General features: G+C 56.8%; 1 protein-coding gene across 1 annotated transcript; it reads right to left on the bottom strand.

The window, feature by feature from the left end:
- Positions 1-12,702: 12,702 nt before the first annotated feature.
- HRH2 (histamine receptor H2) lies at positions 12,703-13,809 on the bottom strand. Its single transcript, XM_009814849.2, has one exon. The coding sequence runs from the start codon at positions 13,807-13,809 to the stop codon at positions 12,703-12,705; it is 1,107 nt and encodes a 368-aa protein (XP_009813151.2).
- Between the last annotated feature and the right edge of the window lie 8,161 nt (positions 13,810-21,970).

Below are 21,970 nucleotides of genomic sequence, written 5' to 3'. Positions count from 1 at the left end.
TGGTGGGAAGCCTGGGGCAGGGTCCCCATGTTGTCCCCTATGGCCCAGCCAGCTCGGGGTTGGGGCACAGCACTGCTGCCTCCTTTCCCTGCTCAGTCCCAAAGCAGGGAGAAGGGGGCAGAGGGGACCTGCCAGCAGCGAAGGTTGCTGAGAGATTTTTTCTTTAGGCAGGAATATCTGGAATATTGATTTTTTTTTATGGCTTATAAGCTGGGATGTTTTCTAGTCTTGGAGTTTTCAGGCTTAAGCATCACTCATGGTGGGAATGTCTCACCCCTGTTTGCCCCTGACTCCCTGAGCATCACATTGAGCCCAGACATGTGTCAGCCTCACTTGTGCCCCAGGCACCTTTCTGGAGCAGGCTCCTGCCCCCGGGCTGGGTCAGGGTGCCCTGGAGCCAGGCTGGCAGAGAGGGAGCACAGAGGAGGTGGGAGAAATGCCTCGGAGCCATCCCGGGGAGGGGAGCGCTCCCCCGGCCCCGCAGCATCCGCCCCGGCGGGGAGCGGCTGCCAGAGGGACCAAGAGATGCTGGCAGGGCTCTGAAGGGAAACCGGCCCATTAATTAAGAGCTTAATTACCCAGTAATGAACGGTGGACTTAGCTCAACGTTTAAGCAGGCCAAGCGAGTGAAGTGCCCTCGGGGAGGGATGGGGGAGGTGAGCCGAGGGCACGCTTTGCCTTCTGCAGTATTTGTAAATATCTGCAAGATGTATAAGTGGCGAGAACAAAACCCCGCAGCCCCCTCGGTGCCTCTGTCCGTGTTGTCCCCAGGGTGTCTCCCTGTGCCCTTGCTGCTGTCCCCCATGTCAGTCCCATCATCCTGCTCATGGGTGCTGGCACCCATCTCCTGCCCGGGGAAAGGGGCTATGGCCCCGCTGCTGCACTTGGCGGGTTATGGGGTGCCCGGCTCTCTCGCAGAACTGGATGGCTGCACGTCTCAGCCTGGGGAATGAGGATGAATGACCCAAACGCAGCCTGGAGTCTGCACAGCCCGGGGACGTGGTGCCAGCGGGAGGACATGGGATGGGGACCATTTGTCCCTCCGGCAATACAACATATCCTGGGGAAGGGGTGGCTTATGGGGTGGGCATTTCTGCAGGTGGAGGAGGGAGGGGAGTTTGTGAGCTGAAAAGGGAGAAGGATTTCTTTGGCTTGGTGTGTTTTGCTGCAGAAAGGCGGTTTCAGCTCCAAGGGTAAGGGAAATGAAACAGAAAAATGCCTCCCATTAAGCAAAAGGGATCGAGAGCCCTGCATAATAGTGCTGTCTGCAGGGCCTTCTTGCTCCATATTTGCATCCAAAGTGGCCTCGCACTAGCCCCTGGAGGGAGCTGTGCTACGGCAAGATGCACCATGTGCTGCTGCAGGAGACAGGGGTTGGAGGGGACGAGCTCTTGGCCCTGTGGCTCTGGGGTGGGGACAGCTGCATCTATCACCCACCCCGTGGATGATGGGCAGTGCCCAGGGAGAAGGTGGGCGTACGCCCTCCAAGCAGATCCCTGTGAGCTCCTGGGGAGGTCCCATGGGGTGACTGGGATCCCCCTGACATGGGCTGAGTCAGGGCCATAAGGAACCCCTGAAGGGGATTTGGTCAAAGCCCACGGCCAGTCCGAAGGGTCTCCTGACCACCGGGACACGGGCAGTGCCAGTGCGTCCTCTTGCCCTGCCTGCATCTGCATGGCCCCAGGGAACAGCCCACAGCAGAGACCCTGGCCCGAACAGGGACCCCGACCCCAGCAGGGACCCCAAGCCCAGGCAGGGGACGCCTGCGGGTGTTCATCAGGGGATGCTCTTTCCTCCCACATTGCTATTAGTTTTTTTAGAAGCCCAAGTAGACACAACGGGTATGTGAAAGGAAGAACAACATTCGCTCCGGAGCTTTCCCAAGTAATTCATCCTCCGAGAAATTAATTATCAGCGCTGGCGCGGCGTTTAATCAGCATCAGTCCCTGCGTGCCTGGGGTCGGAGGGCGCTGCTGCCTCTGCCTCCAGCAGCTCTGGGTTCCTGCTGGCAGGGAGCAGATCTGCTGCAGTTGTTGGAATGGGAGCTGGAAGCAGAGAGAGCAGATCAGGCTGGGAGCGCGCGGCCCTGGCAGCTGTGCAAACACCACCGGGGCAGCAGCACCCTGCCAGCCCTGCCCGCGGTGGGTGGCTGGGCTGTGACAGGGCCGCCCCGGTCTGAGAGCAGCTCAGATGCCTGCGGGGGGGAGTCCCCAGGGTGCCCATCGGGCTGGGAGCAGGAATATAGCCCAGGAGATGGTAGTCTGCGACCCAGCACCCCATCCTGCATCAGGGACAGCAAACCCACATGGGCAGCGTGCACATGCATGTGTGTGCGTGTGCGGGTGTGCGGCACACCAGGAAGGCGGATGTTGCAACGTTTGTTTGATGGGGGGGGACACGGGGGCATCTGTTCCAGCAGAGTTGCCTCTGGCATCCATCTCCCTGACAAATGGTGTTTGGTTTGGTGGTAGAGCCTTAATGAAAGCGGTGCCAGCTGCAGGCACAGGGCGGGGAGCGCCTGCCTGGAAGATGCACTAGGGGAGAAAGGAGAAGAAAAGGACAAAAGGACGCTGGATGCAGCCCTTGGCGATGGCCAGATGGCTCCCTGGCAGGACCCGTGTCTTGCCTGGCGGGGGGCGCCTGGCTGTCCGCAGCCAGCCCTGCGCGACGGGGTCTCGTGCCACTGGGAGAAGGTGCGTTGCTGGTGGGGACAGGGTCTGGGGGTCCCCTTCAGCCCGTTTTCTGGCGTGAGAAAGTGCTGGCTGGTGTGTGGGTCAGGCTGGTGCTGGGCAGGTATTGTGGGGCTGTGCATCCCTGAAGCTGGAGGGTAGCAAGCTGGAGGTGCTGCCTGCATGCAGCATGGGCTGCCACCACCCTGGGCTGCAGGTCTTGAGCTGTCTGGGATGATGCTCTCCCAGCAGGGCCAGTACATTGGGTGTCCATGGCTGGACAGACGGACATGTCTCTGTTATGCAGCACTGGCAGCTCCAGGTGCAGCAGTGACACCCCAGTGCCTGGGGGACACCGAAGTCCTGGGGCCAGCAGGACCTCAGCTAAGGGTGGACTTTTTGGAGATAGAGGGTGATGAGTGGTTTTGGGGACCTCTGGGACTGCTGCCCTGGGGGACCCTGAGGTCCCTTGATCTGGGGACATGTTTCTGTCATATTTGTGCCCTCTAGTGGCTTTGTCCCCTCTCCGGTCCCATGGCCACCATCCCAGTGCCACGACCATGCTCCTGGTCCCATGGCCACCATCCTGTGGTGGCCAGTGTCAGCCTGGCCCTGTGCCTCTGGCACCGCCAGCCTTGGCATTCGCGGGCAGCGGGGAAATGCCAGATGAGAAGGGCTTTGGTCAGGCCAGGAGGGCACCTCGGCACCACATGATGCCGTCCCTATGGTCATCTCCTTCAGGCTGGAAGGGAGTGCTTCTCCTTGGTTTCAAGATGGTTTGGCATGGAAATGTAATTTTTAGATATGGGGGGAGGCAATGGATCCCAAAACCTTTCCAGAGGCTTGAATCCCCAGCCAAAACTGGGGGATTTGGGGGTGAGTGACCCCAAAATGTGTTTTATTCCAGAAAATCAAATCCTGAGATTTCTAACACAAAGTTTCTCATTTTTTGACTGCTTGGGGCTGTTTGCTACCTTTCTGTCTCCTCTGTGTTTAATAACATGACAGCCCGAAAAAACCCCAACACCCTATTTTCTCATTCTACTGATGTTTCTCTTTTATCTAAAAGAAATAAAACGCTCCTTCGCCTCCGGCCCACAGCAGCCACTGCTTCTCAGCTGTGCTCCTTGGGGAGGGGATGCCTGGATGCCCTGTGGCTGCTCCTGCCTCCCACATGTGTCTCCCCTTCCCATCTCCTCTCTGCATGTTTTTGGACCCTACCCAGAGCTGCGGCAAGGACGGGAAAGGTGGTTTGGTGGCAGAAGCCCAACCAGGCACACGGGTCCCTGGGGTGGCTGGTGGAGCAGGGTGAGGATGGGGTCCTGTATATCAGGGCAGTGGGAGCTCCCGTGTCCCCCACAGGGACAGGGGGATGGGGGTGTCCCCACAGACTTGGCAGCCATCCCTCTCTGTGCTCCCACTGCTAGCAGGGGGATATTTCCTATCTGAGAAAGCAGATGTCGGTTAGGAGCTTCCTAAGCAGTTTCTCTTCCCTCGTAGAACTGCTGCTTGGAGAGAGAATTAAATTCTCTTTTGTTGTCGGTTTAGGGGAGAATAAACCCAAATGTCACCTGGAGAAGTTCCTGCCATTACACCCCTGGGGCTGGCACCACTGCCCCAGGACTGGGATTAGACCATCACGGAGAAAGCTGCCATGGTCGATGGTCTCCTGGGGGATCAGATAGATGATCAATGCTGGGATTAGCTTGTACGATGGCTGTGGTGACAGCAGTGACCTGGAGCAGCAGCTACAAGCCTGTGCTTGCACTGTGCTAACCCATCCTCACGGCCTCTGGACCGGTCCATGCACCGAGCGGTGTCAGGCCTTTGCCAGCCCAGTGAGGGGCTCGGGGCAGCAGAGCTGCAGGCAGCAACTGCCACAGATGTTCTGCATTTTGGATTTCTCCCCCTTCCAGCCTCGTTAGTACTGAAATTAAAAGCAAGTGTTTGTGAATTGGTAGCTGTTCTCCAAGACCCTAATTAGCAAATCTCTTCATCCCCTGGGGGCTGCAATCTAATAATCAAAAAAACCCCAACACCCAAACAAGCCCCAAACCTTGTTTGATGGATCGGGAGTGCTACTGGAACAGTCGGAAGCGGCTCTTCCTGCTTAGTATGGTAATTAAACACTTCAATTGCAATTATTTTTGCAATTAGATAAGTCTCTAATTGTTATCATAGGTGGCAGGGGTTTGGGTGTGTGTTTGCCAGTTCTTCCTCCTGAGCTCGAATGAAGCGTGGCTGCTACAGGTGATTCAAGGCCTGCTCCTGTCTGGTTGGTTTGGAGAAGATGAGTCCTCTGCGCGCTTGGTGCTTGGCTGCGGGGGCTCCTTTCCCCTTTGCAAAGGAAGGTGCTGATGGGGTAACGGCCCCTTCTGCTGTGGGATGCCCACCCTGGGAGGCTTGTAGTTCCCTGTCCGCAGGCTATGTGAGGTAGGAGCCGGGAGCGGACGTTGCCTGCCAGGGCATCACCTCGCTGCAGGTGCCTCCCTGCTCACTGATGCTTCGGTGGGGCTCAGCGCTGCCCGGGCTGGGTGCTGTGGGGCGCTGGGGCTGCAACCCGCGCCCCAGCCCTCCGTGCTCTCTGGAAGCGGTTATTTGCTCTTTGCAATCGCTAATCACAGTAGAAGGGCCAAATCCACCGAGGTGCAGGTGATAGGTGCTGAAACTAAACGCTGCGGTCGCTCTGGGGGTGGCAGGGGGCTTGGGGAGCTGTGCGGGGCCGGGGGGCAGCCCTGCCCGAGCCGTGGCTGTTTCGGGGCACCCAGCCCGGCGTGTTCAGCCCGCGGCGTGGCCGGGAGCGCGGGGGCCGGGCGGGCAGGCCTCCCCCCGGCAGCAAGCAGGGGGAGCTCCGAGCCTGCGCTGCCGCCCAGGCGGCCCCTGCTCCTCGGGGGGCGGACGCGGCGCCCGGCAGAGCGGCAGCACCGCTCCGGGCGGTGCGAGTGCGGGCGTCCCCCGGTCCCGACACCCACTGAGTGGGTGTCAGGCACCCCGGCCTGGCCCCGTGCAGGGAGCCCCTTCCAGGCCCCCCCCACCCGCCGGGAGAGCTCTGAAGCTCGGGGCAGGAGCTGGAGGGGCACCCGAGACCGAGCTCTGCCCTTGCCCCTTACCCCTCCCAGGGCAGAGCCCCCCCCCCCCCCCCCCCCCCGAAACCAGGTGGCCTGGGGGCTCAGCACCCTCCCTTCATGGGGGGTTCCTGCAAACGGGGGTCTGCCTGTGCCCTGCTGTGCCCTGGGGATGCTGTGGGGTGCAGAACAAGCGCACTGCACCTGGGGTGCTGTGGGTCAGGGTTATTCCAGGAGGAAAACTTGCCCCACAGCAAGGGATCCTTGGTCGTTGCTGTCCTACCTGGTCCTCACTGCCTGCTGCCCCCCTCTTCCTGCCAGCTCAGGGGCCGGGGGGGACTGTTTAGCTGATCCCACAGTGCAAGGTGCTCTCTGGGGGGTTGGCAGCCCTGCCTGGGGTGGCTGCAACCTGTGTTCTGGGGGCTTGTGCTGTGTGTGTCCAGGCTGTGTCCCAGCTGAGGCACGGGGATGGGACAGAAGGGTATAGAGGGATAGGGAGGCTCTTCCTAGGATGGAGCACGCCCAAATAAATCAATCCTCTAACTTCCCTCTTTGTTAAATAGATTTTTATACCATTGATGACTTCTGCACAGGCTCAGTGCAGGAACAGCCTATTTTGGCAGTCTTACAGTTGAGCTGCCAGGGAGGCAGAGCCCAGGCTGCTTAGTGTTTCCCCACAGCCCAGCAGGCTCCAGGGCCTCTCTCCTTCTTGCAGTGGGGCTGGGACAGGGTGTGTGAAGCAGACACAGAGAGCAGGGACAGCCCCGATGATGCCAAAACCTCCCCAATGTGGGAGGCAGGCTTGCCCCGGCATGGGTGCTGCAGGACTGGGTATCCTGTGCATGGACGTTCAGCACTCGTGGCTGCTGACACCCACCATGCCTAGCCCTCTGGCCACATTGTCCACCCCCTGCCAGGACCACTGCCCCCTCCTGGGGGTGGATAGGGCTCTTGGACAGGGCACCAGGGAGGGTAGTGCCTGTGCTGCCCTTCTCCATCCTAGGCTGGTCAGTCTGGCACCAAGACCTTGACTGCAGCCCCCTTCCCTCCCCCCCCTTCCCCCCCCCCACCCCCATTCCCTCTCAGCCTGACCCACTGCCCTGGGCCTGGGGAGGGCACCCCCATCCCAGCCCTGCTGAGGGCACGCGCTAGCTCCCGACCCAGCTCCTTGGGCACCACTGCCTGCCGGTGCGGGGCTCAATGCTGGAGGTGTCACGGCCCCGATGGGGCAGGGGAGAGGCTCTTCTGCAGCTCCTCCGAGGGCTCTTCAAACACACCACCCTCCTGGGAAGAAACTTGGGCAGGCGAAGGCCTCTCCAGCAGTGTCTGGGGATGGAGCAAATGCTGTGTGCCAGAGCAGGGATCCTGCAGGGGAACAGAGAGAGGGTTTAATGGCTTTGCAGGGTGCAGGCGGGTCCCTTTCTCCCTCTTTCATGCTCCCCAGCATAAGGGATGCTGTATTAAGCACCCACTGTGCCTGGGAGGGACTGTGGTGTGATGCTGTGAGGATACTATCAGCAAAGCATGGCTATATGCTGAGTGCTGACATTTAGGCAGAGATGAGCAGGCTCACGTCACCCCAGGACCCATCATCCAACATCCCTCTGAGTAACATCACTTTGTGGCTTTCTCTGCCTGCTCTTCCCACCGCTTAGGCCAGCCAGCAGCGGTGGGGTTGTCGCCTCTGGAAACAGCTTGATAAAAGTAGGTGTCCTGGGATCGGCAGTGCTCTGTTCCTGGGTGCTCCTTCTCCCATGGCCCCGCTCCCCATAGCTGCAAGTGGGTCAGGGATGCTTTCTGGTCGGGGACTTTTCTGGGCTGGTGCCCCGTGCGCGGTGACATTTCCTGTCCCCACCCCCATGGTGCAGAGAGGAAATCTGTGGCCACACCAGGACCTCAGATCTCCTGCAAACCTCTCCCCCAGACCGACTTTGCTTCGTTCTGCTGATTAGGTTAGCAGTCTCTCAGGGGATGGCTGGTATTTTGCCTTTACCTTACGGTAACTAAAAGGGTTTCAGAAGATACATGCAGCACAGAGAGTGAAATGAAGCAGACGAGCTGGAACTGGCGTCCCCTCCGCCCCTGCTGTTGGGCAATGACAGCAGCAGCGATGACTCTGTCTTGTCTGCACTGCTGGGGTGGGGTGAGCACTGTGTCTGCCTCAGGGAGGTTCACTGTGAGTTGTTGTGCCCTCAAAGCTCAGAGTTTCACTCTGCTCCCTCCCATGGGGCAGAGCTGGGGCTGTGGCAATGCCATTCTGGGGAACAGCCTCTGCACTGTGACCTCCCTGCTGAGCGATGCGTGTGCCTGGTATGTCACACTGAAGGACTTGCAGCCCAGCAGGGCCTGCTGGGGTCACGGGGACCTCGCTGCCCTGCTCCTGCCACCTTGCTCTCCAGACCTCTGTTTCCCCTTCTGCTGATGGGCAATGGCATTTCCAGGGTGATTCACAGGGAGTCCCTCCCAGAGGTGCAGGCTGATGCTGTGCCCCAGGGTGGCTGGCCCTGCGCTCTCCTGTAGCAGTCCCACCTCCCCCCCAGCTGCATGTGTGGGCAGGCAGCACTGGCTCCTGCCATCACTGTGACCTTGGCTAAGGTTAGCAGCGCTCAGCGTGCAGCAGGGACAAAGTGTACCTAGCTTCCAGCATGTGGGTGACAGTGTTTTTCACCCCCTAGGGCACAGTCAATACGGTAGAGCCCGGGTTATCAGCATGCAGCGTTGGAGGGAGGGCATGTGGAGGTCAGGGTGACCTTCCCTGACTCTTCTGGTGAAGGGCTGCACAAAGTGGCTCTCTGGAGCTGAAAGGCATACCCATGCATGGCAGCCATGTCCTCCAGCCCAGCACTGTTGGGAGAGAGCGGCAATGCCTGGTGCAGCATCAGCCCCTCACCCCTGGAGCCCTGCCAGCATCCCCACGAAAGCTGCTGGCAATTTATGCAGAGCTGATGTAGGCTTGCATGAAAATGAAGTGTGCTGGAAATCCATGGTCTGAACGCAGCTGCCTCTGCAGCGTGCGGAGGGACAGGCAGGATGCAGGCATCTTCTGGGGCATCTCAGGGCACTCGTTTAAGCCCACACCTCCAGGGCAGCCGGCAGTGCACAGCTCTGTGCACCTCCCCTGGGCTTGGGGCTGGGTTTGAGAGCAAATGGTGCTGGAGAGAGGAGTGAGGATGCACCTCTGATGGTATCACCCCCTGTACCAAGTACTATTGGGATGGGATGGCTGGACAAGGGAAAAGGCAGCAAGTGCCACAGCAGGGAGAGCCACCCCTTCCCCTTGTTTGCACCCTGGCCCCATACTCACTCTGCAGCCCTCGCCTCTGCCCTTGAGTTTCTCCCTGAGGAAAATTGAGTGTTGTCCTTTCCACCTCACAGGATTTTGGAAGAGGGCAGCCAGGAGTTGAAGGCTGGGAGACGTGGGTCCTAGGGCAGCAGGCTGGCTGAGACTCATGGGAAAGCTCTGGTGCTGGAAAGTGTTAAATTGCACATGAAGACAGAAAGAAAAGAGAGATAAAGAAGAGATCAGTCAGTCACTGCCAGCCTGGTTGAGCCTGGCTTTGCTCTGTGGAGCACCCGGTACTGCCTGCCTGGTGTCTGCCCCCCAGGGCTGGTGGCTGGGGCAGGCACGTTGTGACCGGGACAGTGATCCTTTCCTACAGGAACTGGCTTCTCTCTGCCCCTATATTGTGGCCACGGTCCTGCCCTGAGCATAGCTGATGTGTGCAAGAGGGTCATTCAGAGCTGCTCGCTCAGCTCCGGTGTTTTCTGCCCGATACCTCCCTGTTAGTGCTGAATGCTCCTTCTCTTGGGCTTTTAATCTCTCTGGACTTCAGGGACTGGTCTCAACCTACAGCCATGGCCGGTGCTCAGGACGCTCCTCTTCAGAGTCCTGTCCCACTGCAGTGAAGCAGGTTCCTAAGGTCCATCAGGTGTTTTGCGTACAAGTAGTGCTTTCCTTTACTGGTTTTGTGTGAAGTAAATTGCCTTGCCTCTTTGGTGCCTGGTGGGGAGACAGAAGCAGCTGTCTTCCCTTGCATCCCTGCTTGGCCCTGCACTCTCCACCCTACCTGGTCCTCACCTGTGGAAATGCCTCCAGCCCTTTAACAGCTGCGGTGCTCCTGTGGCCTTTTGATTTCCAAAGCAGAGATGACTCTGACTCCCTGTTTCTGCTCCTGACACCCCTGAGAACAGCTGCAGTTCTCCAGTATTCCCACTATTGTTTGCTGGTCTTTTCTCTATGCCTTGTAACAGGAAGGAACATTGTTATTAAGGGCAATGGTTCAAAATACTGCTGGTTGCGCTTTCCCCTGAACGACCTCGTGGAGCTGCTCTGAGCTGAGCTCTTCTGAGCTCTGGTCCTTCTTACTCGGGGGGTTATGAGTTTATGGAGTGATTTGGTTTGGTCTTTTTCTGTTAATGTGGCCAGGGCAGATGACTCGGAAGACTACACAGAAGGGAAGGGGGGAGAGGAACCAGCTCGGATTGTGCTTGGGGTGAAATTGCCTGCCAGGCTTCTGGGGTACAGGTAAATCCTATGCCCACCTGTCTTGTGTGGTGTTAGTTGATCCAGATCATCTGCCAACAGCAGATATTTATATATCTGACTATGGAAAAAGGGGTTGGGAGGTGCCCCATGTGATCCTTGGTGCATCATTTCTGTGCAAGTGAGCAAGCTAAGAAGAGAAGTAGAGAAAGTAAAAGTGTTAACTGATCATTCGGTGCTCGAGCAACTCTTATCTAATTGCAAGCAGAAACCACAGCAGTGCTGCTGTGTAGGAGGGGAAGATCTCTGGATTTAGAAAGGTCAAGAAACATCCCTGTGCTTGAGTCTTCCTCTCTTGCTTCCCCACGGTTCCTGTGTCTCATGTGTACCTGCACTGTTGTGGCACCAGCTGCTGCTTGCCCTCTTCCCTCCAACCTCCTGCACCCTTAGGAGCAAATCCAGCTGGGAGACTCATTGGGGTTGATTTTAGCAGTGGGGGAACATCACCCTGCAGGGGTGAGGACAGTCTGGAGCCATGTGCTGGGTCCCTGTGCTGGGGCTTTTGCCAAGCCCTGCTGGCACTGGGCGCCTGCACACTGAGAGTTTGGGGATGGAGGTCCCCTGGCTGCCACTGACACCAGTGTGGGCTTTGGATGCAGCTCCTGTAGCAGGATCAGGACATGTGGGGAACCAGGGGAAGGACCTTGTCTACCTTGGAAAGCCTGGAGTAGGCAGGCTCCAGTGACCCTGACCTCTGCCTGGGGAACAGAAACCCATTTTTCTTCCCCTTTATCTCATTATTCTCCCTTTGTGGTAAGGCAGCACTTCTAAGTTGTTGATGTTCTTCTTCTCTTTTCCCTCTCAGTTGTGTAGGGAAGTCCCACCAGCCCATTCCCCTTGGCCAGCTCTTCCCGGCTGGCTGCAGAGCCCGAGTGCATGAGCTCCCCGTTTGCCCAGGAGCCGCACTTTTGTGTGAGTAAACAGCACAGGTCTTTCTTCGTCTCTGTGTGTTTGCAGAAGCATGTCTACCACGCCAGGCTCACGCTCTCCATATGTGTTTTAAATACACTTGCAACTATGTTTACCAAATGCTATACCTTTGCACTCTTAGTTTCCCAGAAGCTGAAAAGGCAGCCCCAGGAGCTGCAGTCTTTGCACTCATCTATCCCTCAGTGTCTCCCAGGGCAGACTCCCCTGCGCCAAGCTCCCCCTCTGCCTTGGGTAAAGTCACATCTGAGCCCCAGGGGAGGCACGATGCCAGCTGAGCCTTTTGGATGCCTCTGCCCTCTGGTTCACCTCCCTATGTTCTCCTTTTGGTGGCTTGAGACCGTGTTTCTGGGACAGGATCAAGGGCACGTGCAGCAGGAGAGCACGAGCATGGCTTTGCTGGCACACTGGGAACAGGGAGTCAAAGGACTCCTTATCTATGGATGGAAAGTTTCTGGGCTGCTTATCAGGCACTGCTTAGAAGTTAGATTAAAGTCTCAGGAGCAGCAGTTTGCACTGTAGCAGACAGCATGCTTCTCTGTTCTCCTTATGCTCAGGTGGGTGAATGCCTCTGGGCAAGGCGGTGTGCGGGTGGCCCAGCTCTGCAGGGATCTGGGTGCCCAGGGAGGGGACTGGTGACACAGAGCTCATCCACCTTGTACCCATCCTGCTCCCTTGCTGCACCTGCAGCCCTCTGAGGGGTCTGACCCCCGTGACATACTTGGGGTGACACTGAGGGAATTTTTGGCTCTAACTTTACATGGGAATTTGTATTTCTAAAAACACCTGCCAACCTAATTTTGGCTATTCTTGCTCCTTTCCAGAGATGGGAATGGAACTTGCTGTTAGCTGAATTCGCTGCTGATGCAAACTGACAGCTGAAATGCTGAGGGTGCGTGGCTCGACCGGGAGGGGAAACTGCTGAGCCACTCTGCAGGGAGCTGGGGACCCAGATCTTGGCTCCTGCAGGGACTCGCAGCCTGACCATGGGTGCCCTGGCTCTGTGCCCCAGGGCTAACATCCTGTTCCCCCCCTGTGACAGGCAGTCACCTTTCCTGAGCCCCCTGCAGCTCTGCTGTGTGCCCAGGCTTTGCTGGCTGCCTGCCACCGGAGAGTGGGACACGGCTGGTTTTTAGGAGCAGCTAATAGCTGCATCCTCTTCTGTACAGCAAATTCTGATGGCAAAACTGTTCCCATTACCCAGCAATGCCAGGGACATTTTGTGCTCCCTGTGAACGGGTGGCGGTTGCAGGGGTGGCCAGCCGCATGTGAAGCTGGAGTAGCTGGACCCGTGCTGCCAGCATGGAGGGACATGAGCTGGGTCCCTGCTGGTGGTGATGAACTTCTGAGTGGCTGCAAAGAGCAAGAGCTGCTTGGGCAAGGATCTGCTGGGGCATCGGCTCATTGCTTAAAAGTTCATGGACGACGCGGGGTCCCAACCTCTGCCTTCCTCTCTGTGGTTGGACCTACCATCCAAGCCCCACGTGTACGGAGGATCTTACCTCTTGAGGGCTGCATCGGTCAGCAAGATCCCCTTCCCGTTCCTCATCTCCAGTTTCAGGGGTTTATCCTCCTGCCTGCCCTGGCCCTGCCTGCAGCTCCTGCCCCTGGACTGGGCATTCTGGAGGGGCGGCAGGTGGGAGCTCCTCGGGCCCCCGGTCCTCCAGCAGTGCAGCAAGTGCTGGTATGCCACCCGGAAATCCCTGTTGAGCGTCCCGTAGAGGATGGGGTTCAGGGCTGAGTTGGCGTAGCCCAGCCAGAGGACAATGGACATGGGTGTGCCTTTCACCCTGCTGTCCCCCCACATCCCTCGGTATGTGAACACTGTGAAATAGGGGAACCAGCACACAATGAATGCTCCCAACACCACGGCCAGTGTCACGGTGGCTTTGTGCTCTTTCACCATGGGTGGCATGGGGGTGCTGCTGCTGCAGCACCATGTGTGGTTTATCCTCTTGGCTTGCTCCCTTGCTATCTTTAATATCCGGTAGTAGGTGATGCACATGATGACCAAAGGGATGTAGAAGGTGAGCAAGGCATCCACTAGCCCATACACAGGGTTCACCTCCAGCGTGCACTCCTTGTTGCAGCTGGAGACTGTGTTTTGGACTGCTGTCCCGTTGGTGTTCCAGCCCAGGTGGATGGGTAGGAAAGAGACCATCAGTGAAACGGTCCAAATAACAGCCAAACCCACAGCCACTCGGAAGGGAGTGACCAGCTGGCTGTAGCGGAGTGGGGTGGTGACGGCAAAGTAGCGGTCCAGACTGATCATGAAGAGGTTGAGGATGGAAGCTGTGCACAGCATGACATCCAGGCTGGTGTAGATGTTGCACAAAGTGCTGCCGAAGGGCCACTCTTTGGCAAGTTCATAGAAGGCAGAGAATGGCAGCACCAGGAGGCCCAGCAGCAGGTCGGTGATGGCCAAGGAGACAATGATGCAGTTTGTCAAGCTGCGGAGCCGGTAGTCAAGGGTGACAGCCAGGCAGACGATGATGTTACCGCAGAGAGTGATCACGATGAGGATGGTGAGGCAGGACCCGACCAGCAGCTGCAGGGGGAAATCCATCCTTTTTTGAGAGCTTGTATGGTTGTAACACGGATCCATAGTGCAGTCACATGGATGGAGTAGTCCTGCTCTCACCGGTTCCAAAGCTACTTGGAGTGAGCCTCTACCAGGCAGCCCTAGAGCCCTTTCCAAGGTGACCTTGGGCCTACAGTGACCTTGGAGAACATTGCAGAGTCACTTCATGTGTTCAGCTTTGTATGCTAGGATTGACACGGTCTAGGGGAAGATGTGGCCCTGTGATTCACTTGTGCCCATTGGCCCCATCTGGGAGCTCAGTGCTGGAGCCGATCCCCCGTGGCAGCTGCTGGTGGGTCTCAACTGCTCCCTTTTCCTCTCCTGCCTTCTCCTTTCCTCTGAGTGACCATGGGGTCAGGTCCCGCGGGCTCTCACGCGCTCTGCATGTTTGGTTGGTGACAGTGGTCAGCAGTGTTCCAGCAGGGATGGAGCTTTGACACCTCAGAGGACAACCTGCAAAAAGAAAGCACCAACTCAGAGCTGCAGTGGGGAAAGATCCTTTGAGCGGCTCCTCAAACCCCTGCGGAAATGGGACGTCTTCACCTCCCTGGATGCTTCAGCACACTTAAACCTCAATTGGAAAGTCCCTTGGCAGCCCAGCACACATGTCCCTGCCAGCCGACCTCTCCCATCCCCAGGGGTGCCTACGTAACACAGGGATGTTGAGAGAAGGGCAGGGGTTTTAAGAGGCACAGAGTTCCTACAGGCTTACGATAAAAATGAGGACTGGGAGGATATGAGGAAAGAGTTTTCCTGAGAAAGCAGAAATGCCATCTAGCAAAATTAGTCATGACTACGTAATTTCTGAAGCTTGGCTGTGGCTGTAAGTCTCGTTAAACTTTGCCTTTGTATATGCACTTTGCAGCAGCTCATGCCTTGCGTTGGTCCCTGCTGCCAGCAACCACGCTGGCTCCTGCAGGTCAGAGAGGAAATCCTCACTCTGTTCAGTGCCCTGGAAGGAAAGAGGAACCCATTTGTCACTGATGTAATGTCCTGGGGAGGAGGTGGCTGGAAAGGGCTCCGACAGCTTCATCAGTCCTGTTCCCAGCAGCTGCAGGGCAGCCTGGGGGTTTGTTTTTCAGGGGGGGTTTGGATGGAGCTGCTCTTCCTGTGGGACAGGGACAGAGTGGAGAATGTCCCTTGCAGACTTACTTTTTATGACTATTTTCTGTCTGGATATAAATAACAAAAAGCTATATTTTGCAAGGACATAAACAACACAGCAAACCCCTCTAAACTCCAGAAGAGCTTTTAGCTGCTGATTACAGTGGTCTCCAGGACCATGCCACTACTAGATTCAAAGGGGTCTCGGTTTCTGTGTGATTGCAAGCAACACCCATGTCAGGAAGGCACCTAAAGGGAAACTGAGGCACTGCAGGGAAGAGAGAGAAGGGGCTGGGAGCAGGCTGAGGAGCCCAACTGCCTGTGCTGGGACCCCCATGGAGCTGCCTGTGCCGCAGCTGTGGTCTCCCCCCATGCGCTTCCCAGGTGAGGTCATGGGTCTCCCCATCCTCCCCGATGTGCTGGTGGGGGAAAGCTGCGCTGGTCCCCGTGGGTGGTGCAGGACCCAGCTCCCCAGGCTCTCCGCAGCCCATGGGGCGGCAGTGAAGCCCTCCCTGGTAGTGCACAGGCTTGTGCAGGAAGGTAGAGCTAATTCTCTGCAGGGTGCAACAGGCTGCAGAGATGGAGCAAACAGAAGAAACTCCAGGAAAGGAAAAGGTCCAGCCTTAGCAGAGGACAGAGGTAAGATTTTAAAGTTAAACTCACCCTGCAAGAACAAGATAATCATGTGGAGGAGGCTGAAATACTCTTCAGATGATTTATGTCTTTGATTCAGGGTTAAAGGCATGGGGGCCAAGGGAGGGAGTATATTAGGGAGACTGCATGAGTGAATAACCACAGATTGCCAGGAGCTGTATGGTGGAGAGATGGGGACTGGACTGGTGAGACCGGAGATGATACCTGCAGCCCTGCTGCTTCTAAAGGAATTGCAAGTGAATGCCAAGTGATGAACTGGCCTGTGGGAAGCCTTCTGCTGAGCAGAGCAAACTCATTGCCAGCCAAGGGGTCCTCTGAATTTGGGTACTGGGATTAAGGCTGTCGGGAGAGCGATGTGATGCTTTCAGCTGTGGTGGCAGCGTGCAGAGCGGTTCCTCACCTCCTGCTGCAGCGCAGGCTCTTGCCATGGAAAGCTCTTTGTTCGCGCACAAAAGGAGCGTGGAACAAGCTGAGCGCTGCCTGCCCGCTGATGGCAATGACGAGAACAGGTTGTTCTCGGGGAAGGGTATTTCCAAGTGAAAGGGATGTTTTTTCATTGCTCCCAACATGTGGAAATGGCAGGATAAATTATAGGGGGAGTAGCACACTTAGAAAACGCTGTGGGTGGATAGCAGCCTCCTACGTGGCTGCTTCACCACACATCAACAACTTGCTCCTGCCACCAGCTCTCGCAGCTCACGTGGGCTCAGCTCAGGCTCAGCTTGGGCTCCGCTGGCAGGTCCCAGCTCTGGGCGCATCGGCATGCTCGGTACCCGCCGTGGTGCAAGCACCGCTCCGGGGCAGCCCCCAGCGCAGCCCTGTGCTGCAGACCTGGCCAGAAGTAGTTTTGTTTCTTACTGCTTTTTCTAATTAGCTCAGGGGAAGAAATGGGCACTTACTTTTTTTTTTTTTGTCCCCCTGGGCAGGCAGTAGGAAGTATTTCCAAGTGAGATATGGTGCCACTGGGCTGAGCTGTGGGAGGAAGGAGCAGGGGTCCGCAAACGAAGGGGACAGAGGTGTCCCTGTCCCTGCAGAGGAGCCCAGGCAGAGCTGGGCTCTCAAAGCTTGGGCACGGGCACTCTCCCTGCACGTGTGGGCTGCGGGGCTCAGCTGCCTGCGAACCCTTGGGACTTTGTTCCTCCATGGGACGGGGCAGGGCCTGCAAACTCAAACATGAGATGTTGCAACCCTAACGTTGGCAGGGGTGTAAGAGACTTTCTTGTATCCCTTGGCCAAATTATCTTGTGGGAACATTCCCCTGAGAGATCGCAGCCTCCAGAACATGGCTTTGCAGGAAAAGCTGGCTGGAGGGCTGGTATAGACAGGGGACTGTGGGGTTAGCCCGCTGCTGTCAGAGGGCAGTCCCCAGGGCAATGCACCCAGCTCGGGGCTCTCTCCTGGAGCATCGTCCCTCCGGGACTCCACATCTGCCTCTGGTTTTCTGCCCAGGTCACTCACAGCCACCTTCAATACCAGGTCCTGTGTCCTCTGTTCCTGTTGTGTTTTGGCAAAGCGAGTTTATTTCCTTCTTGATGTACAAATGGAGCAGCTGTTTCCCATGGCAGCCTTTCTAGCAATAGCCTGAATAAATGATACCCTACAGCCCTGTCTCACCAGGCAGCTTTTACATTTACCTGATTATCCTCATTATCACTGCCTGGACCTGCTCCTTGTTCAAAATCACCCTCCTGACAGTGAGGGACCAGAGTAAGGCATCGCTTCTGGGTCATCCTTCTAGTGCCTTTTCCAGCAGCGCTGGTGATCTGATGGACACTCTTTCTGCTGTGAAGACTTGTCAGGTTGCATTTGTTTTGTTGCAGTCATCCTGGGGTTCCCTAAAAGCCAGATATTTTTCCTATGGTGTTTTCAGCTGCTTAGCGTAGCAATTTTTGCTGTTAGTCCCTAAGTGTATGAACTTGTGCCAGCCCATTGTGTTTCTGTCAATCTTCAGATCCTCTGGTTCTTCTCCTGTAGTACTTAGTCCCTTGTCCAGTTCAAAACTTCTCCAAGTTTCTCACCAGTACATTTTCTTAGAGAAACTCCCATTTTCTGAGCCAAGATCACTAATGAAAACCATTAAACAAAATTTATGTCTAGGCTGATCTTTAAGGAACTCTATTAATAGCCTTCTCCGGAGCATTAATGATCCTTCCTTTGTAATGTACTATTGTCTCCCCATTAGTCTCCTTACAATTCTCATAGTAACTCCTGCCTTCTCCTGCCTGAATAGATATTTTCTGCTCTGTTGCAGCCCATGTTACATTTGATCCACTGTGTTCCCATTTAAAATGGCAATTACCTCCTCTGGGGAGGGGGCTGTGACTTATCCATGGGAAATTTCTGTTGCATTTTACCCTTTTATTCCTCCTCCCCATCCTTCAGCATCGTTTATTCCAGCACTTTGTACACTTTTGCAGCAAGACTAATGGGATGCGTGCCTGCTCCGGCAGAGTAGGTAATATATTTGCTGCTCTCCGTTCATGTGCTTCTACTTCTGGCATAATAGGTTTGTTTAAAATCTGTTAAAAGCCTAGGTACATCGTCACCGCAAGCAGATACATGGGCAGAAAGGAGCACTCAGCAAGTGCCTGAACGTGGCAGCCTGTCTTTGGTAAGCATTTCCCGCTATCTGAAAGGGCACAAACAGCGATGGTTGGGGGCTCAGGAGAAGCTCTGCATGAAGCATTTTAGCTCCGTCCTGGGGACAGAACGGCTCTGCTCTCAGGCAGACCTGAAATGTCACTCTGTCTCCTGCATTAGTTTCTTTCTGAGCAAAGTGCCAGCAGAAGTCATTTAGGAGCAAAGCAAATTCCCTGGCCCTGCAGAGCTTGCAGCAGAGTGTCATGACTTTTTCTAAAATTATGTTCAAGTCCTTCCGGAGATTAAGCATCTGGCCGCGCTGTGAGAGGTACTTCAGCCAAGGCTGAGAGATGGGCAGGAGGGTGGGAATTTCTTTTGGTCTGAAAGAGGATGTTTGAGGTTTGGTGGGGAGCAGGCAGGGCTGGGAGCTGCAGGGACCCTGGCAAAGGGCTGTTTCAATCCTCTGCCAGAGCCATGAGCCTGCCTCACAACGGGACAAGACCAAATTTGCCAGAGTTGGGGCTTGAAGGCAATGTGAGAGGGGACAAATCTGCAAGTGGTGCAGAAACTAGCTTGCCCTGCTATCCATGGAGGGCTTTGGTGAGGTTGTGGGATTGTTACTAGTTTATGAGCAGCCTTTCTGGAAGGGCTGTGCTCCTCCCCACGACTCCCATGCGGTGCTGCACCCCACAGCATCCCTCAGCATGCCTCTGACCCTATGCTTGGGGAGCCCCATCGCTGGAGCTCTTGCTCCCTTGTTTCCATCTCCTCCTCATCTCCCCTCCACTCACCGGGGCAGGGCTGTTGGGTGTGCTGCTTGTGGGTGCTCACCCATCCAAGGTGCCCCATGCCCTCATTTGAGTGGGTAGACACAGCTCACCCTGTGATCTTAAAGATGCACACAGACAAATGCAGTTTCGTTTTTGCAGAGCCCCTTTGCAACCCCTCTGGGACTGTGGGGGGACACTGGGGTCCTGCCTGGCTGCATCCCAAGACACTTTGGTCCCTGCTCCTTGGTCTCCTCTGGAGCCTGGTACACTCTCTGCCCCCTCTCAGCCTGAACCCTGACTGATACACAGCAGCAATTACTGCCTCTGGTGTGAGGAGAGGGGCTGGAGGAGGCAGGACGCAATTCCCATCATGGCCACCAGCCCTCCATCACGCTCCCCAGGAGGAAAAGGGCTCTGTGGGTAAGAGGGAGTTTGGGACCCCTGAAAGCAGAAAACCCGAAGAGGTATGCGGAAACCAGCAGAGCAGTCAGCATTTCAAAAGTTTGCTCTGCAAAGGGAGCCCCAGAAAGGTGAAACTGAAAACAGAGGTGCTGGGCTCATGGGCGTGCTTGGAGATGCATGAGTTCCCAGCAGAAGTCCTAGGGTTTAGCCTCCTGCCAAAGCCAATTCTGGCCGGGGGACAACCCACCCCTCCTGTGCCAGTGCTACAGCCCAGCTTGGGGGTATCCTGCCCCACAGAGCCCACTGTGCCCCCCTGGATGGGGCAGCACCTGCTCCAGCAGATGCCCACCAACTGCCAGGGTGCAGAGGGCTGGATGGAGGGGCTGGGGTGCTCGGAGAAAGGGCTCGGGCAGCTCGGTGCAGGAAGTTGGCTTAGCAGCAAACCTCGTGGGGAAGCTGCTTGGGCAGAGATGCTTCATACCTGCAAATGCTTAGGCAGGGCAGGGCTCTGCCTCTCTGCCCTGGGCACACTGCACCCATGTCCTCCCTCTGACCCTGAGGTTCTTGGCTCCAGCAGTCCCCGCCAGCAAAAGTCCCCAAACTGGCCTCTGCTCCAGGCACAGCAGGATGATGATGGCGTAATGATGATGATGAGCGACATCCTCTTGCTCTCACCCGGGTGGCCCATTGCAGGGTGTTTAGGACACCTCAGCCTCAGCAAGGACCCCTCCGAGATCTCACCTAGAAAGTGATTTACTAGGTAACAACCAAGTGAAAAGTAAGGAAAAGCTTTACCTGGGAAAGGTGCTGCTTTCCCACAGCCCCTGAGCAGATGGGAGCCTTTGGTGGCTGCGCTGCCTCCAACTTTCCCCCGGCGTGCGTGGCTCAGTTTGTGAAGGCAGAAGCGTGTGCTGCGGGCGGTGGCTGCCTCCTCTCCTCCGGCCCTCCCTCCTCGCGTACCAATATGCAGGCGGTGTGGTGACTGCAACATGAGTCAGACCACAAGTGGGTGGGATCAGAGCTGTGAACTCAGACACCGAGGTTATCATCCGGCAAATTTGAAATGCTGAAAGTGAGCTGTACTCCAGGCACGTGGTGTTGGGCTCCACCGAGCTCTGCCAGGCACAGAGAGGGGTGTGGGATGCCCGCTGCCTCCCGCTGCTGCTTCCTTGCGTGCTGCCATCACCTTCCTCGCTAACGTTAAGGTTTCAGGGCCCTTACTGCTTGCTTGCCATGTGCAAAGCCTCCCTCCCGCGTGGCTCTCTGCTGCGGGCAGGCACTTTCCTGCTGCCGGGAGGTCTGATGCCATCACTTGCTCCCAGCACAAACGTTGCTTTGCAGTTGGTGTTAGCCCCTGGAGAGCAGGCACAGCTGAGATGGCTGAAAGGCTGCAGGGAGGATCGAGGCTTGCGTTGGGGAGAGATAAGGGAAAAGAGGGGGTAGCTGCAAAGCAGGAGGAGGGAACCGGAGCCCAGCCAACACTGGGGTGCAAATTTGCTCTCTGTGCGGCTCAAGGTGGCAGGAGGAGTCCACGCCGACGTGCTGGAGGCTCTGCGCCATGGCAGGGAGAGGCTTCACGTGTTCCGGGTCAGTGGCAGGGATGCTCCGGGCTGGGCTTCTTTCCCGCAAGGCTGCACTCGCCTCTGCTGAAAATTGTCTCCTGCACTTGCGATGGCAGGGAGGAATGACACCAAAAGACAAAAACAGGCAGTGACAGTCCTTTGTGTCTCTCAAATCTTTCATCTGTGGGTTTCAAAGCACTGTGCGAGTATCAACTGCCGCGCCAGCTCTGCGAGGTCCTGTTTCCCCTTTTCCCATTTCCTGCTGCTCCCCCAGCCAGGCTGAGCTCCACCAACACCCTGCACTGGGAACAGAGAGCACGTCCCAGCCTCCATCTCTGCCAAACAGGTGTACTGGTGGCACTGGCACACAGACCAAAATGCCTTTGATGTGCTTATCTCTGCAGACCAAAGCACAGATCCATCTTTAATAAGCTTATGATCTGCTGGAGAGTTTTCCCACTGATCGGCAGCCCTGTGACGTCCCTGGGTAGCAGAGCTGTGGACTGGCTTCCGCAAGCTTCTCAAGTGGGCTGGCGTATGCAGTGTGCAGCTGCGAGGGGATCCCTCCTGCAAAACAAGCTTCAAATCTGCTCAGGAATGTCTGCGTCAGCTAAAGTCGCTGGGGTGTTGATTTATTCCAGGGCCCCTAACTTGGCTCTGCTTCAGGAGGGATCTTTCGTCTGGAAGTCTCAGGATGGGAAGCACCATGTAGAGATAAAGGGCTCTGGTTATCGGGGCAGGATCCCCTCTCCAGCGCCCTTGTCCTAATCCCTCCCAATAAAAGGTTCCTGCTGCCTGGGGGGCAGGAGAGCCCCTCCGGACAGGCGCTGAGCTCAGTGTGCTCCATCTTCCCAACGCCTCTGGGGAGCTTTGGGGGTTCAAACTCTCACCTGGCATCACCAGCCCCCGTGGGCAGCCAGCAGAGAGGAACGGTTGCACAGTCCCCCCTACGCTGCCTCCCCCAGCCAGAAGGACCGGCACCCCGACCCACCCCAGCAGCCGGAGACCGGGCTGGTGGCGGGAGCTGGGGCCTGGCTGCAGTGCCTGTCCCCGGGCTGGATCCCTCAGTCCCAGCTCTGCGGAAGGACGATGCGTGCAGGGCGCTGGGGGTGC

Source organism: Gavia stellata, chromosome 16 (assembly GCF_030936135.1).
Source record: "Gavia stellata isolate bGavSte3 chromosome 16, bGavSte3.hap2, whole genome shotgun sequence".
NCBI lineage: Eukaryota > Metazoa > Chordata > Aves > Gaviiformes > Gaviidae > Gavia > Gavia stellata.
Note: the sequence above shows the minus strand (reverse complement) of the source record. Positions and strands in the feature narration are given on the sequence as shown.